General features: G+C 41.0%; 1 protein-coding gene across 1 annotated transcript in view; it reads right to left on the bottom strand.

Annotated features, from left to right (window-relative positions):
* Nucleotides 1-16,033, bottom strand: part of LOC135405087 (small conductance calcium-activated potassium channel protein 2-like) — a 241,834-nt gene that overhangs the window by 211,632 nt on the left and 14,169 nt on the right. Inside the window, 1 exon segment of the mRNA XM_064639802.1 lies at nucleotides 9,712-10,130. Within this exon segment, the coding sequence (XP_064495872.1) occupies nucleotides 9,712-10,130 (419 nt within the window).

Here is a 16,033-nt window from a genome sequence, read left to right as displayed (position 1 = left end):
AAGCCTTCCGCTCTCCCGTGAAAGTAATGACCACCAGCCTATAGGTCAAAGACACCTTATTCCATTAGCAAAAATCCATAACATTAAAGAAAAAACAAGTCATAGATACACCACAGAATAAGTTTTGTTTGGGAGAGGAAGAAGAGGATTAGACACAAAACTGAAGATGTTTGTCCCTCTAGTAGAGTTGGGACCACTTTATACATACGTGGTATTTCTGGAGCTACAAAACATCCATTACAATAATGGATAGACGAGACAAATTTAAGACAGAAGAAAAGCTTTCCTCTGATAGTAGAACTACATTTGAATGTTACCTTTTATAGAACTCAAGAAAAGATGCGAATAAGGGTCAAGTGATTGGGAAAATAGTTTTAGGCTTCTCTAGATTGTAATTTTGAGTTCAAGAAACTGAGTCATGATTCCTTCAAGGGAGAAGAGCACAAAGAATTCCAACTACATTAATCAGAAATCCCTTAAAAATGTATTAGGATCCAAAGTCTTACTTTTCTACTCCACCCAGCTCCAATTGATTTCTTCTATAGGTTTAGAAGATGTGATCAAACAGAACTAGGAACACAACTGTAGTACAGTCAGAAAGCCCTCTGCAATGGATGGCCCACAGTTCCTGAATATTTTCCCCAAAGAGTAAGAAAGCATAATGTAAGTGTACAGAATAACCACATTTCCTGCACTTTCAAGCCTCCTCTGGACCCCCTCTGTTGGTGTGACCAGTACCCCCTGATCCCAACCCCTGGTAATATGATTAGCATGCAACTAACACCATTTATAAGGCAGCCATCCTCTGTGATGCATTAATCCCTTTTCCCCTCATTATCAGGTCCTGTGAACCAAGTAGACAAACCAGATTTCTTCTTCCCCTCCCTGTCGGCCTCAAGATTCCTGGGTGCCAAACTGACTACTCCCCTCCTTACTGGTCTTGAAGGTCCCGAGCACACAGCCAACCGGGTGGTGGTGATGACCCCATCACAGAATACAGAAGCGTAACAGCACACACAGCACTTGTCTATAAAATCAAGCAGTTACAGGTCCTAAGTGGGACTTGGACAGGAACTGCTGCTGGACAGTTGTGACAGACCAAAATGCAACCAAGTAAAAAAATTGCCAGACAGCGGTTAGAATAAACAGAGAGGATGCGACAGATCAAACTTTGTTCAGACAGATTGACTTATTGTGTCCCTCATGGCCCTGGACTGAGGTCTTAAACAGTGTTTTTGCACCAGACATGGGAAAAGGCTGATAAGAAGCAGATCCTGAGGGAGGTGGGGTGATGGCTTTTATCATGTTAATTCTCCCTGATAAGGCACAGCTGGCTCAACTACAGAGGTCATGTCTTAGAAGGGGTCATAAACCATCAAAGACCCCCAAAGACTCATTTCTGGGGCCTTCCACCAGAGGACTGCACGTGATCCACAGTGTTGCATCAGACAGTGTAAAGCTCCCCTCCCAGGGGAACTACCTGGGTGTTCCTACCTGAACCTGTTGAACTCTTTGTTTTGTGAGCCCCCACCCCGGATGGATCAAGACTGCGACCATCACTTTGACTAACAGACATCAAAATGGCAACAATCAAGACTCGTCCCTGGATCCACAGGTGGTGATATCTTTCCTCTATCTACTCTTGTTCTTTCTTTCTCTTTCTTTATTTTCCTTATATATTTTCTTATGTGATATCTTTATACTTTTATATTTTTATATTTCTATAGATAATAACCCAAATGGCTACATCCCTCCTTTCCACTGCAACCAAATTGTTCTAAAATAAACCTGCCATACATATATACACCAGTCATTCGGTGTCGTTTCACTCTAATCCACCCCAAGGGATCTATTAACAAGAACCTCAGTTACCCCGCCTCAGGGGCGGGTCGTAACAACAGTGAGACCAGCGGCCTTCTGGTGGCCAGGGATGCCTCCACCATTGTCTGCTTCCTCCAAGGATTGAGGGAGTGACTTATATTCTTTTATGTCTTTTTGAGTCTAGATTATGATTGTGATATTGATACAGCAAGCCAAGTATTAAGATTTGACCCAATCTGCAGAGGGTCCAGATGATTAGAAACCATAAGCTAGGTGGTGCTATAAAATTCTGTGCTACGCTACTTATAAAACTGTGCTGCACTGATTCTGCTCCTAGAAATGCTGTGCTATTCTTAATATAAAATCTATGCTATGCTAATCATAACATCCTGTTATAAAAAAATAAAGCTTTCATTATAACTACAACTTAGTGCCATTATCATTCTGCCAAGGATGCCTAAAAGAATCTGTCTGTCCCCTTAGTGTTGGATGATAGTTGGTTAAGTTCAAACCATTTTATTATTCAGTATAAGGATACCACACCAAACAATAAAGATTATTATATGCATGGAACAGACAAACAGAGCTTAAGCGACTTTGTTCAAGGTCACAATGTATCTATCTATAGGACAGATTCTCTACCTATCACTTTTAATTTTCTATGGGTTTATGTGTTCATAAATTATTTGTAAACATCTAGCATACTCTGGTCAGTATACTAACACTGTCACTTCAATACTCTCTATAAAACTATAACCTGTTACCTGAATGTCAGCAAAGCATTAGGGTTGATCCTACGAAAACCATACTAACTTCCTTTGAGTCTAAATTTTAATATTTTGCTTCTGAAGAAAACAAAAATGACCTGCTCTACTGTGCAGTTCCTGGTGCAGGTTGTCGTTTCTCCAACGGACACTGAAACATCATGCCATGCCATCTGCTTCTTGACTGATTGTCACACAAAATCAGGGGGTTTATACAGTTTTCATACATGATTTTTATACATATTCATATGATTGCAACATCTATCTATACATATTGATGATAGGCGGAGTCTGGGAGGAGCTTAGGGTGGTGCTTCTTTTGGCACTCAGTTTTGGGGGTACATCCAGCCTTTGGCCTCAAGTCGAGGGTCTTTTTCTCATCTTTCTCACTCTGACCTCTCTACCTTTCTATTGTTCTTGCCCCGATTACTGAAGCTTGGAGAAAGCCTTGGCTCTAGGCCTGTTTCTCCTATTCAAATGTCTACCTTATCCTACTGTTGCCTTAGGAGACCACTGAAAAAGAGACTCCGGGCCAAATTAGGGTATCAGATAAGATAAGAAAGCAGAAAGCTTTAATGAGCCACCAGGCTCTGGGGAATACAACTGTCGTGCGCACCATGTGTCCAGGGGGTTCCACAATTTAAGGTGTTAACCCATCCAATCCCCCCGGTTCTGCCTCGTTCCACCCCCCCAGCACACCCGTTCAGGAATTGAGTCTGGGGGAGTTTGGGACCCCTCTTTCATCATCTTCCTCTTCATCAAAGCACGTGCAGCCCTTGGAGCTCCTCCAAAGTTCTGGGTTTGAAGGTCACTGTGCCTGCGTGGCATCTTGCTGTCCAGGCCAGGGTGCAGATGTTCTTAAACAGAATGATGGCCTACCTTGAAGGAAGTCTAAACAAGCTAACAGAATTAACGGAATTTTGATATGGGAAGGGGAACAGTGTTGGGAAAATGTGTAAACTACTGTGCTAAAGGGTGAGGGATAATACAGCCACTTTAAAATCTACATTCACTACATAACTACTTCTAAAGCCTATAAAAATTAAAAAATCAAAAATTCCATGGCAACACTACCTTATCCGAATTTATTACCCCTAGGCTTATTGTATACTGCTTCTAGTATTCTTCTACGTTTTTGGTCCAGTGAACAGAACAGAACGAGTCTTAGCAGCACAGGCAGAGTAGATGTTGGGGGGGGCTTTCTCACCAGGCCCAGATATCTCAGTTAACTCTTTTAGGCCTGACCCTCGTTTCAGCTGTCACATCAAAGTTTAAATGGGCAAGGATACAATTTTAAAAGCTCATTAGTCTGAAGGTGTACAATGATTTTCTGAAAAGGTGAAAGAGTAAAAATAAAGTAAAAAAAAAAAAGGCACAAATATTTGATCTAAAATCTCACTGGTCAATTTCAGACAATGTTGCATCTCTATGATTATGGACTGTGGGAAGATTTTCAGGCTATTATCCAATGCATTCTTCAAAATACAGGATAACATAAGAGATCACCTTTAACTCAAGGAATTCGAACAGCGGGTAACTTTCTGAAAGCCAGGAAAGAGAGAACTTGTTTTTTATTAGAAGACCGTTACTTCATATAAATAATTTGCAATGTCATTTCCCGCATATGCTACTGGAGGCTCAGAAATACACAGCCTAGCCCCTGGTCGACATTTAGGTCACAAAGGAAAATATTTTTGATAATTCCCAGGTCAAGTCAATTAAAATAAGTGACTACACAACTGATAAGCTTAGGTTATTCAATAACAACAGTGAATGTATCCGGCTGAAAGAAAAGGGAGACAGGTTAAAACTATCCCTTAGTAACTACCAGAAGCAAGCCTGAAGCAGCAAATGGATGGTGCACTTGCCAAACAGCACCTGCAATAGCGTAAACTCCACATTCTCCTACCACATCCCCACCGCAAACCCAACAGTTGGTATGCAATGCTTTATAATCACATTTAAGCTTCCCCCTGAGATGTACCATAGCCAAATACTAAATTTGAAAAGAAGTTATTGAAATTTCTGACATGACTGATTATTAACCAAGATATTTTCCGTGTTCTTACATGTTCTTTCTCCAGAGGTGGAAAGAGAGAGCATCTTCTCCTCTTTAAATCTCACGCCCTATGCCAGTCTTACTAGAGAGGTGGCAGCAGTAGAAAACAAGCCCAAATAAGGAAAACTAGTGTTCAGCCAACATCCTCCTCTCCCCTCCAACAGCATCAAGCTGCAATGGGACTAATTTTTCTTCTCTTTCACATCAAATCCTTCTGTGGAACACTTACACCAGCAAACCTGTTGTCCTAATGCTTTAATCATTCTGCCATTTCTTGTTTATCTATTACAATATGTTGTACTGTTTCAAAGACAGCATACCCTATGTATTTTACAGGCATTTTCAACTTCTGCAGTTCACAAACTACCTTCTGTAATCTTCTGCAAGTCAAAGTTACTTGTAAATATTTAGTGTATCAATGGAAAAAATGAGTCTTTAAAAACATTTTAAAAATCAAACAGCTGTTTTATTTCATAGTAACTGTCAGAAATCAATCTCAATCTCAATATCTCTCTCTGATAAACACGCCAAGATGATTATAAATTGCTCTTCATGCACACCTGCGGTAGGTTGAACTTGGCTGGTCACCAGGTGCCCACCAAGCTGCTCTATCACTCCCACTCCTCATCAGGACAAAGGAGAGAAAATAGGTCAAGATGAGGACAGGGAGATCACTCAGCAATTACTGTCATGGGCAAAACAGACTTGGGGAAGATTAATTTATTTCCAATTAATCAAACCAGAGTACGATAATGAGAATTAAGAACAAAGCTAAAAACACCTTCCCCCCTCCCTTCTTCCCAGGCTCAACTTCTCGCATGACTCTTCTACCTCCTCCCCCACTGAGCGGTGCAGAGAGGTTGAGGAACGGGGCATGTGGTCGGTTCATAATGCTTTGTCTCTGCCCTCCTTCCTCCTCATGCTGTTGTTCTGCTCCAGCATGGGGTCCCTCCCATGGGATACAGCCCTTCACGAACTGCTCCAATGTGAGTCCTTCCCACGGGCTGCAGTTCTTCATGAACTGTTCCAGCATGGGTTCTTTCCATGGGGTGCGATCCTTCAGGAACGGACTGCTCCAGCGTGGGTCCCCTGCAGGGCCACAGGTCCTGACAGAAAACCTGCTCCGGTGTGGGCTCCTCTCCGCAGCCTGCAGTTCCTGCCAGGAGCCTGCTCTGGCGTGGGCTCTCCATGGGTTGCAGTGTGGATATCTGCTCCAGTATGGGGTCCTCTGTGGACTGCAGGGGGACAACCTACTTCACCATGGTTGACTTCACAGTCTACAGGGGAATCTCTGCTCTGGCCCCTGAAGCACCCCCTCCGCCTCCTTCTTCACTGACCTTGGTGTCTGCAGAGTTGTTTCTCTCACTTTTTTAGTTTTGTCTTTGTTTCTCGCTGTCCTACTTTAATTTAATTGGAAATAAATTAAATTCTTCCCCAAGTCAAGTCTGTTTTGCCCATGACAGTAATTGCTGAGGGATCTCCCTGTCCTTATGTTGACTCACGAGGTTTTTAATTGTATTTTCTCTCCCCTCTTGTGCTGAGAAGGGGGAGTGAGAGAGCAATTGGATGGGCACCTGGCAGCCAGCCAAGGTCAACCCACCCCATAAAATGCTTCTTCTGTCTCAGGTATGGGAAATATTTTGAAATCATAATGTCACTGTTAACATTTTCAGAACATGATTAGTCTTGCCATAACATAACTGAACACTAAGCATCTAGTGATCTACTATAACAAACTGCAGTTCACAATTCTGGAAATCTTAAGAATAAAAGCAGCGATGTTGACATAATATCTACATTCAGCTTGTAAGATAAGCTATTTTCCTCCATAACAAATTGAGAAGTAAAGCAATGAATAACTTCCAAAAGTAACCTGACCATAACAGGTTAACTGCATTTTAACTGCCAATTTATATCAGCTAGCTGTCACAAATAACTTCCCTAAACAGTTTCCAAAGTGGACAAACAGGGAAAGAAAGAGGAAAAACATGTCTTTCTCACTTTCACTAGCTTTTCTCTCTAGCTTTTTCCTCTATTTCGCCTTTTCATTCATTCTCAGTCTCACACTCACATTCTCACTCTTGCTCCCTCCTTCTGTTCTGCTGCCCCTTCCTTTCTTGCTCTCTCTTCCTCTAGCTCTTGCTCTCGTACCATTTCTTGCTTTTGCTCCACCACATTCTCTTTTCCTCTCTTGCTTTCTCTCTCTCACTCAGTCTCTTGCTCTTGCCCTTCGCTTTCTCTCTCTTGCTTGCTCAGCATCTATGTCTCTCCCACTTATTCTCCCTTCAATTCGCTTGGTCCCTTGTGTGCTTCCTCATGCCTTCTCTCTCTCTCACACTCCTGCTTTTGCTGTCTCTCTTGGTTTGTCTGTCTGTTGTCCCTCTTCCCCCCCTTTCTTTCTCACCATTTCTCCTTCCCTTCCTCTTTTGCTCCTCCCATCCAACTCTCTCCCTCTCCCCTTTGTCACTCTAACCATTCATCTTTCCCATTCCTCTTTCTCTCTTTCACTGTCTACCTCTCTCCCTCCCCTCCTTCTTTCTTTTCTTTCTTTTCTTTCTTTTCTTTCTTTCTTTCTTTTTCTTTCTTTCTTTCTTTTTCTCTCTTTCTCCCTTTCTCTCTTTTTCTCTCTCTCTCTTTCTTTTCCCTTCTCCTTCTTTGTTTCTCTGTTGCTCTCTTCCACTCTTTCTCCTTTTTATTCTCTTTCCCCATCTCTTTCTCACCTCCTATTTATTTCTTTCCCCCATCACCATTTCTCTTTGACTCTGTTGTGGGTTAACCCCGATAGGCAGCTAAGCCCCACATGGCCACTCACTCAGTCCCCCCCAGTGGGAGGGGGAAGAGAATTGGAAGGGTAAAAGTGAGAAAATGCATGGGTTGAGATAAAGACAGTTTAATAGGGAAAGCAAAAACTGTATGCATAAGCAAAGCAACGTAAGGAGTTGTGGTGGGTGAAAAACAGTTTTCCCCCTGAAGCTATAAAATGGTAAACCCCCAGGGGGTGGTGACCCTTGAGGTTTAAGCCAATGAGCGCTTCTGCAAAATATAAACATATCACAAGCAGACCGGAAAAGAAAGGTAGTTGTTGTTGTAGAAGTAGTCATGTTGTAAAGCCACGAGGAGAAGCAGCAGGAGCCCCACTGGGGGCTGGGCCCCCCCAGGGACTTGGAACAGTGTAAGACTGGGCTTAGTACCTGTAGCTAGAAAGCTGAAAGAATTTTCTCCACCGTGAGTGGGCAGATGGTGCAGCGGCAGAAGCAGCGTACGGAGAAACGGTGGCAGAGAGCCAGAAGGAGATAAGAACTGAAGAAGCATCAAACAAACATGCAGCCGAGCAGGAAGACACAGAATTGTCTGAGAGAGAGAGCAGCAGAGAGAGAACTAAGCTCTACAGAGAGAGAGAGAGTTTGGGTAAGAATTGAACCAAAGTCCCCAAACCCCTCTGAGACCTCCTAGGAGGAGGGAGATGGACTCTTACTTGAGAAGAGTCTTGGAGTGCTACAGCACTGCAGAGAGGAGCTGAGAAGCTCAGGCGTCCTGGAAAACTGGACCGGGACAGCCAAAGGAATGCAGAGGAGGGTCTTTGCCCCCCCCCCCCCCCCCCGCTGCCTTGAGACGGAGCACAGAAGCTCTGTAAGGGAATTTGAATCCCCTGAAGATAGGGACCGTCACAAAGACCCCTGCGCTTCGTGGTATGACGTAGTGAAGTGACCTTTGTCCCGGTGAACACAGCCTATGGAAGATAAGACCCTCACTTGAAGTCGAAGGGCCGAGGGGCTTGGATACCCCCTCGTGTGTACTGGCAGAGATCCAGCTACAGCTGCTGCATGAGAGAAGAGAGCCTGCTGCCCTAGAGACACTGCTGTTCTGAAAGTAGAAAGGATCTCTTCCTTCTTCCCTCCTGGACTTTTATTCGGAAGGGAGAAGAGATTTGATCCATTGTAAATACTGTTTTATCATAATAGAGATAGTTAAGATTGTATATGATGTATTATACTATTTATTTGTACAGTGTTTGTAATATAACACTTTCCCCCTGTTTTGAGTCTCGTGTGGTGTCTGGAAAACCCATCTCACACTGGGTTGAGATGTGGGAGGGGGGCTAGAACTTGAGAATTGGATTTTGGGGCTCTCAAACCATGACAGGAATTCATTCACTACTTCCAATCTTACTTTTCCAGGAAAGCAGGGTTTCATCACGTGTGATGGTTACTTGGGAAGACAAATGCCATATCTCCAAACTTCCCCCCTTTCTCCTTCTTTCCCCCAGTTTTTATTGCTGAGCATGATGGTATATGGTATGGAATATCCCTTTGGTCAGTTGGGGTCAGCTGTCTTGGCTGTGTCCCCTCACAGTCTCTTGCGCGCTGACAATCTTCCCACTGGGGGTGGGCAGAGGGAGAAACAGAGAAGGCCTTGATGCCATGTAAGCACTATTCAGCAATAGCTAAAACATCAATGTGCTATCAACACTATTTTGGTCACAAATCCAAAACACAGCACCGTACGAGCTACTAGGAAGAAAATGAACTCTATCCCAGCCAAAACCAGTACATCACCCTTTCTTGATCTTTCCAACTCCCCAACAACTTTTTTCACTTTTTTTTTTTTTTAAAGCAACAAGACAGTAAAAGCCTAATTGAAAAAATACATTTTCCATTGGAATTTTCCATAGCTATTTTATCTACATTACTCTCAGTAAATTTAACTCGCAAACACAATAAATGAAGGCTCTTAGCAAACATAATATCAACAACTGCAACTGTTGTTAAAAGACATTTTATCATATCCACTGTGTTTTAGCAAAGCTTTAGCAATGAAAACATTGAAATCGACTAGCAATACTACAATAAGTGTTGTGGCACAAACTTCTCTATGTAGGTCCTTCGGATTAAAAGGCAAAGCATTCCTGACAATCTGTGACAGAGTGAAATCCTACCAGCACTCAACATATCAAAGACCAGGAAGCTCCATTCCATTAAATATTTAGGTCCTTCAAACACAAAACCAGAAAAGCAAAACAAGACAGATGGACAGAACAAACCAATCAACCAAACAGAACAACCTTACCTTTCACAAGCTCGGACAGTCCATGCAGCAATTATCCATAATGAGATACTAAAAACCAACAGTACAGTTCCTGGACATATTGTCATTAAAGTCTTCATAACAAAACGGGTATTGAAGTTTATCTTGTTTAACGCTCCAATGCTTCTAGATGATGCATCGGTGAAAAGTTTGCTATGCAAAAGCATAACTCTGGCAATAAGATACAGCCTTAAGAACATTGGTATAGATAAAATAATATCCACATCAGCTGTTGTTGTGGATGGAGTGTAAGAAAAGGCAAGACGGGCTGTCCATGTGAATGTATAGTTCCCAGGTATGGGATGTATAGCACATACAAGTATTTCCAAGCAGATAAAGAAAATCCGCTCATAAGTCATGGCTATTCTCCAGTCATCTGCTCCATTGTCCACCATGAATAACTGAAAAGATAAAATACAAGGTTAACTTTAGTATGCCATTAACAAACCTTGTTATGATTGCATTTTAAAATACCATTGTTTTCAGAGCTGCTAATGACCACTAAAACCAAAATAAATTTGCCATTTCAGCAAATGACATTACTAAGTCACTACTAAGTGAATGTCATTTTGGGTAAGCCAAAAAGAATGTTTTTGTGCGCTGTTTTTAAAACTTTATATGAAACTGAATTTCCACATATTATTATTTACTAAGATTTTTTCATATTTTTGTTTAATTGTAATTTTTGATAAAACAAAACTTTGTGCCAATTTAAACCTCATCCCTTCAAAATCAATTTCTTAATCAAAGTTCATAGAATTAAGAAGAACTTTTAAAAAGGTTTTTCAGGATGGAAATCTAAATTACAAATTGAAAATACTTTCTGCAGTACAATATTAGGACTTCTTTAGAGTACGTCAGTGCTTCAGACTGGAGAGGTTATAGCTTCAGTAGAATTATTCAAGTTTTCTTCAAACTTCAGGTACCAATAATAGACCAATGCAGGCTGCAAAACCATCCAAGAAACTACATAAAGACTCTAAAAGATAACTCATCAGTTCAAAATCAGTTCAACTGTACCTCAACTACTAGCAATACTCAAACTAGTTGTTTTAAAGCTAGGTTGACCATGTCTAAATGAACTGTAATCACACCTTCAAAAAAACAAAAAATGAAAAGCAGAGACCTGCAAACACCAGAGTAGCCTAAGTGAGGTCTATTAGTAGTTGCAAATTGAATGCACACAAACGTATGTAGCTCCTTGCAGAACCAAAGCCTTCAGTTTACCACCCAGGAACAAAAGTAATAAACCACTTCACACTGTTTAGTAAATGTTGTTCCTGAAGATTTACTAACTAAATACTTAATTGAACAAAATTTGTCACTAGTAGAGAGCAGGGTTATGCAAGGCAACTTTTAAAAAAAGCAACAGGAGAAGACCTTCACCTCTAGTCTGAATCTAGAAAAGGCTGTTCAGTAAATATGTAATTGGAAATAAAAACCTTTTGCAGGATTTTATTCAAAAGCTTAGAAGTAATTTAAGGGGCGAGAAGGTGAAATGCATAAAGAATGTCCTTCTGAATGTAAGAAAGTATTTCCAGCATGCCACACATGATGCCTAATTGGTGCTGAGAAAAAAAACTCCGGAGCAGTTAATTGGGGATGAGATAAGAAAAGGGTTTAATTTGTGCCTAGGCATAAAGATCACAAGACACGCGCGCAGGCCGTGTTCAGGTGTTACAATTTATAATAATGTCTGTCCAATCCCAAGTGTTTCCACTCCGTAGCTTTTGCCCTGGTTCGCCCCTGGCCCACCTCCTGTGAATTGGGTCTGGGGTGCATTTCGGGACCACCTCTTCATCACCTTCATCTTCTTCAGAGCACAGAGGGTACACAGTCACCCAGTTCTTGACTGTTCTCTTGCAGTTCAGGCCCGGATTAGATGTCCTCAAACAGAAGAGGCCTGCCTTGACAAAAGACTAAACATTTTCTACTGGAATTCAGGGGTAGAATTGATATGGGGAACATAGAATGGGGTGATGGGGTAGAGGAATGTATAAACTGCTGTGCTAAATGGTGAGGGATACAATATAGCTACTTCTAAAATCTACTTCTACTATATTTACATATAAAGCTTATAAAAATTAGCAAAATCAAAAAAACTAAAAGGGTCTTAAGGCATCAACATCATATATAGGGCCAAACAAGCAATTCTTCTTCTGCATTGCTTTTTGCCCCTTTCCATCTTTCCATCCTTCAAGAGTTTAGAAATGCAAGCCTGAGCTCTCTGTATATGTCCTTCAGAGATCCCAAACCACATTCTACATCTTCCCCCCAACACATTCAGTTTGTCTTCCAGAAGATTGCTCCAGTTCTTTGTTTAAGAAAGTGATAACAAGTTCACTTTATTGTAGTTGGAGTGACACTAAAAGAAAGAAAGAATTCAACCACAGTAAGAAACAAACAAGACACAAAAAAACCCAACTCATATTCTTTTCTTTTTAGAAAAAAATTCCTTCTCTTTATCTTCGGTATAGTTCTTACCTCCATTGCAATACTATTAAAACCAAAGAAACATAGTGTTGAATTAATTAAGCTAAAGAAACACGCTCAGTGAATTCAATGTATGCAACATGAGCACATACACTTTCTTTTGCCTGTGGTCTTTCGAAAGACTTTGTATGCTAGATATAAAAATGAAATTCATACAGGCAGGAAGGCAAATCGACCTATTTATTTATTTATTACCAAAAGACAGTTGGTTTGCACTTAGCAAATGTACTAACTGATATAAAAGGCCAAACTTTCAAAATACAGTGAGGCTCAAGTGCATTTGATTCTTGTGATTAGCCTGCAAATGCTGTCAGTCAGATCACACAAATGGTAAAACAGTTATAAAGAGGTCCAGGTACTTAGAGCATCCAGAATACAGATTAATATAAACCAGTAACAGAAGGTAGAAAGCACCAGAAGCCACAGAGGAACACAGATCCAGTACAAAAATTCCTATTTGAAAAAATAGTAACATTTCAAAAAACATATTTATGAGGTAAATTTCCATACAAATCTGTGTCTCTAAATTCAGTCCATGAAACACAGGAATATCAAACATTCTGGAACAAAATAGGCTGTGGATAACAAGTCAATTGGGATGTACTGAAAATAGTTAGAAATTAGCACAGGATTTCATGTACATTTTATATGCTTGCAATTATGCAACCTACTAAATGCAATTGTTAACATTTAATTTGGAAAATGCAGTGGTATTTGCATGTTCCTACTTGCTTGGTTGTGTACATTTACTATTTGGAAAGCAAGGAGGGAAAATGAATAGAGGAAAGAAAGAACAGCTGAACAGCACAATTTAAAGGGGGGGTGCATGAATTTTTAAATATTTTTTAATATACGTATATATATGCATACACCCTCTCAGCTGCTTTTAGTCAATTCTGTTATAATAACCATGCATTCATTTTAGGATACTATTCCCCATTTGAATGGGGAATGATGCTAGTAATAAAAAGAGAACAAGCTCTTCCTATAAAATTGAGTCCTGCAGCCTATGCGGAAGGCCGTACTCCAGTCAAGGTCAAAGATGTTATGCCCGCTCATAGCTTTCAAATTTCTTATTAATTATTAGTCTAACATTGAAATCTAATTTAAGTTCTCCATCAGTGTTCTGTAAAGCTTCTTCAAATACAGAACTGTGTCATGGTTTGAAATTGGCCCCCCCTGAGAGGCTGGGGGGCTCAGAGGTGATTGGGTGCCAGGGCAGTGTTCCCTGGAGAGCCAATCACCATTCATGTTGTTCGCTTCTGCTCAAAATCATATATACACAGCACCGGAAGCTGTTGGCAGTCTTGGTGTTGTGCTGTTGGTGTCTGCTGCGTGTAGGTGGAGAAGGCCAGGGGGTGGCTGGGCTCCCTCTCTCCCCTTCCGGGGGGGAGAGGGGAGCCCTGCGGCCCCCCCCAACTCTGCCTGGGCTGGAGTTGGAGACAGCATTTTGGAGTGTGTGCTGTGAAGGAAGAAATTCACAGCACTGGAGGTAAGAGAAGAGAGGCAGGCTTTGCAGCCAAGCCCTCTCTTCCCTCTCCTTTCTGCAGTTAAAGCTGTGGAGGGGGGCTTTTTCTTTCCCTCCGCTGTGAAGTGGAGGAGAGGCTCAGCATTGAAGCTGAACCAAGAGACGGGTCGGAGGAGGAGACCCGGCACTCGGGAGAAGAATCCCGGGTGAAATTGGAGACGGGCCAAGAGCTCCGGAGTTGCCCTACCGAAGCTGACCGGGGGCAGCCGAAAACTGACTCGGAGGACGCTTGATAAGCTGAACTACACTGCAGCAGCCTACAAACCGAGGTATGAAGCCGAGAGGGAGAGATCACACAGCAGAAATGACACAGGATGGAGGAGAAAGGACTTACGCTATCTTCTTGGACTTCGTGAGGAGAAAGACTGCAACAAACAGTCGGAGCTTGGTGAGGGGGGAGCATTCGGGCCCAGAACACTCCCACGAGAGAGAGACTGGTTACCCAGCAGCCTTGAAAAGCTCTTCCTGGACTAAAGTTAAAGGGAGGGACTTAAAAGGACTGACAGAAATGTAAATATATATATATATAGTTGCTTTTAGTTTGTACAGTATATTTATTTGTGTAAATAAATGTATATACTTCCCCTTCCCCTATAGAAGCCTCTGGCCTGAAAGTTTCTCTCCGGTATTGAGATAAATTGTGGGAAAGGGTGGGGGGAAGCCTGGAAATTGGATTTTAGATTTCTAATGTGGCTCAAACTGCCACAAACTACCATCTACCTTTACTAAGCCTGCACTCTATAAGACAAATTAAAAAAAGTTATTTTCATCTGAAATTATATAATGCATTTCCAACATGTGGCATGTAAAAATAAGACATGAATATTAAACTATAAATAACCTTGATGTTTCTAACACCACACAGCATAAATATAAAAATAGATAGCACATCATAGATATTAATGTGTTTGTGCATTTACATAACAACTCGTGTTAAATTCATATAACACCAGATTAGAAAAAGAGAAACAAATTCAGAGTAGACAGATTGCACATAACGACAACTTAGACCAGAGACTCCCTGAAGCTATTTAAAAGTAGATAAATTATTTTTGCAAATCATTAGTATATCAAAACAAATTCCTAGCAGGCTATCTGAGGATGTTGGTGAATGCAAAGTACAAGGAAATTGGTCAGTTTCTTTACAATCCCAGTAGAACAACTGTGAAAACAATATCACTGCTCTGCTGTAAGGAATAAAAAGGAAGCAATAAACAATGATAAAGCTGTACTCCTTGAAGCATTCCTTGCAGAAGGAGAATCAGCTGTACTCACAAAGGCATTGTGGCAATTGTTTAATTTAAACATCCAAATTTTAAATGGTTAAATACCGGAGTTGCTTTACCCTTATAAAAAAACTGATGAAACTGTGATACAGACTAGCAAAATATAGCCTCTGTGGCTGCTGTTCCACCAATTTTTTTATCAAACATTTTTTTATAGCTTCTAGTCCTCAGAATATCACTTATGCAACTAAAACCAGCATTATACTCCCCAGAGACGAAGAAGGTATTAAGTACAAATGATTGAAAATCATATGGAGGTTGGAGATAGACATCTCAAGCCTTTCCCTAACTAGGGGATGAAAAACACCTTCTTCCATCATCAGAAGGCATATAATTAAATGGTCTGTAAACTATCCCAAGGCCTGTCCTTGATCTTGGAGAGCCTGTAGGAATTCCCAAGAACTCTACATCCTGAATACAGTGCCACAGAGCAGAGATGTTAGTAAGTTTGTCTTATATAAAGCCATGAGGCATCAAACACCTTCTGCATGCAAAGCACAGAAGGCAAAGAACAGTGTTTTTCACAAAGCTACATGAAAACCATGTTATCTTATGTTTCCCAGAATGCTTCCCACATCCAAAGACCAAATTTTCTAGTAGGCCATTAGAAATTGATCCACAAGATCTTGTGGATATAGTTATCTACACAAATGAAACATTCTTACTTCGTTCAAATGAAGTTAGACTATTCTATCATTCGTACATACACAAACCCCCCTAATTATAAAAATGTCAATTTAAAAGAATGATTGTAAAAGTCTGGTACTTAGTTTCATCATAAAAATTGATTTTTTGCATAGTACATTTATTTCAATTTGGTATCTCTATGCAAAATGAGTTTTTAATGGTTATCGATATCTTGCTATGCACACTGTGTATGTCAGTGTATGCAAAAAAAATTTCATGTTAATCTGTACTGGTGGTTAAGTAGGCTCAAAATGCTTCCCTCAAAGATAGCATTAAATCTGACCATCTTGGGAAGAGATGTGTAGCTAAG

This window comes from Pseudopipra pipra, chromosome W, assembly GCF_036250125.1.
Source record: "Pseudopipra pipra isolate bDixPip1 chromosome W, bDixPip1.hap1, whole genome shotgun sequence".
NCBI classification, from domain to species: domain Eukaryota; kingdom Metazoa; phylum Chordata; class Aves; order Passeriformes; family Pipridae; genus Pseudopipra; species Pseudopipra pipra.
The sequence above is the reverse complement of the archived record's forward strand: the minus strand, read 5'-3'. Positions and strand labels throughout refer to the sequence as shown.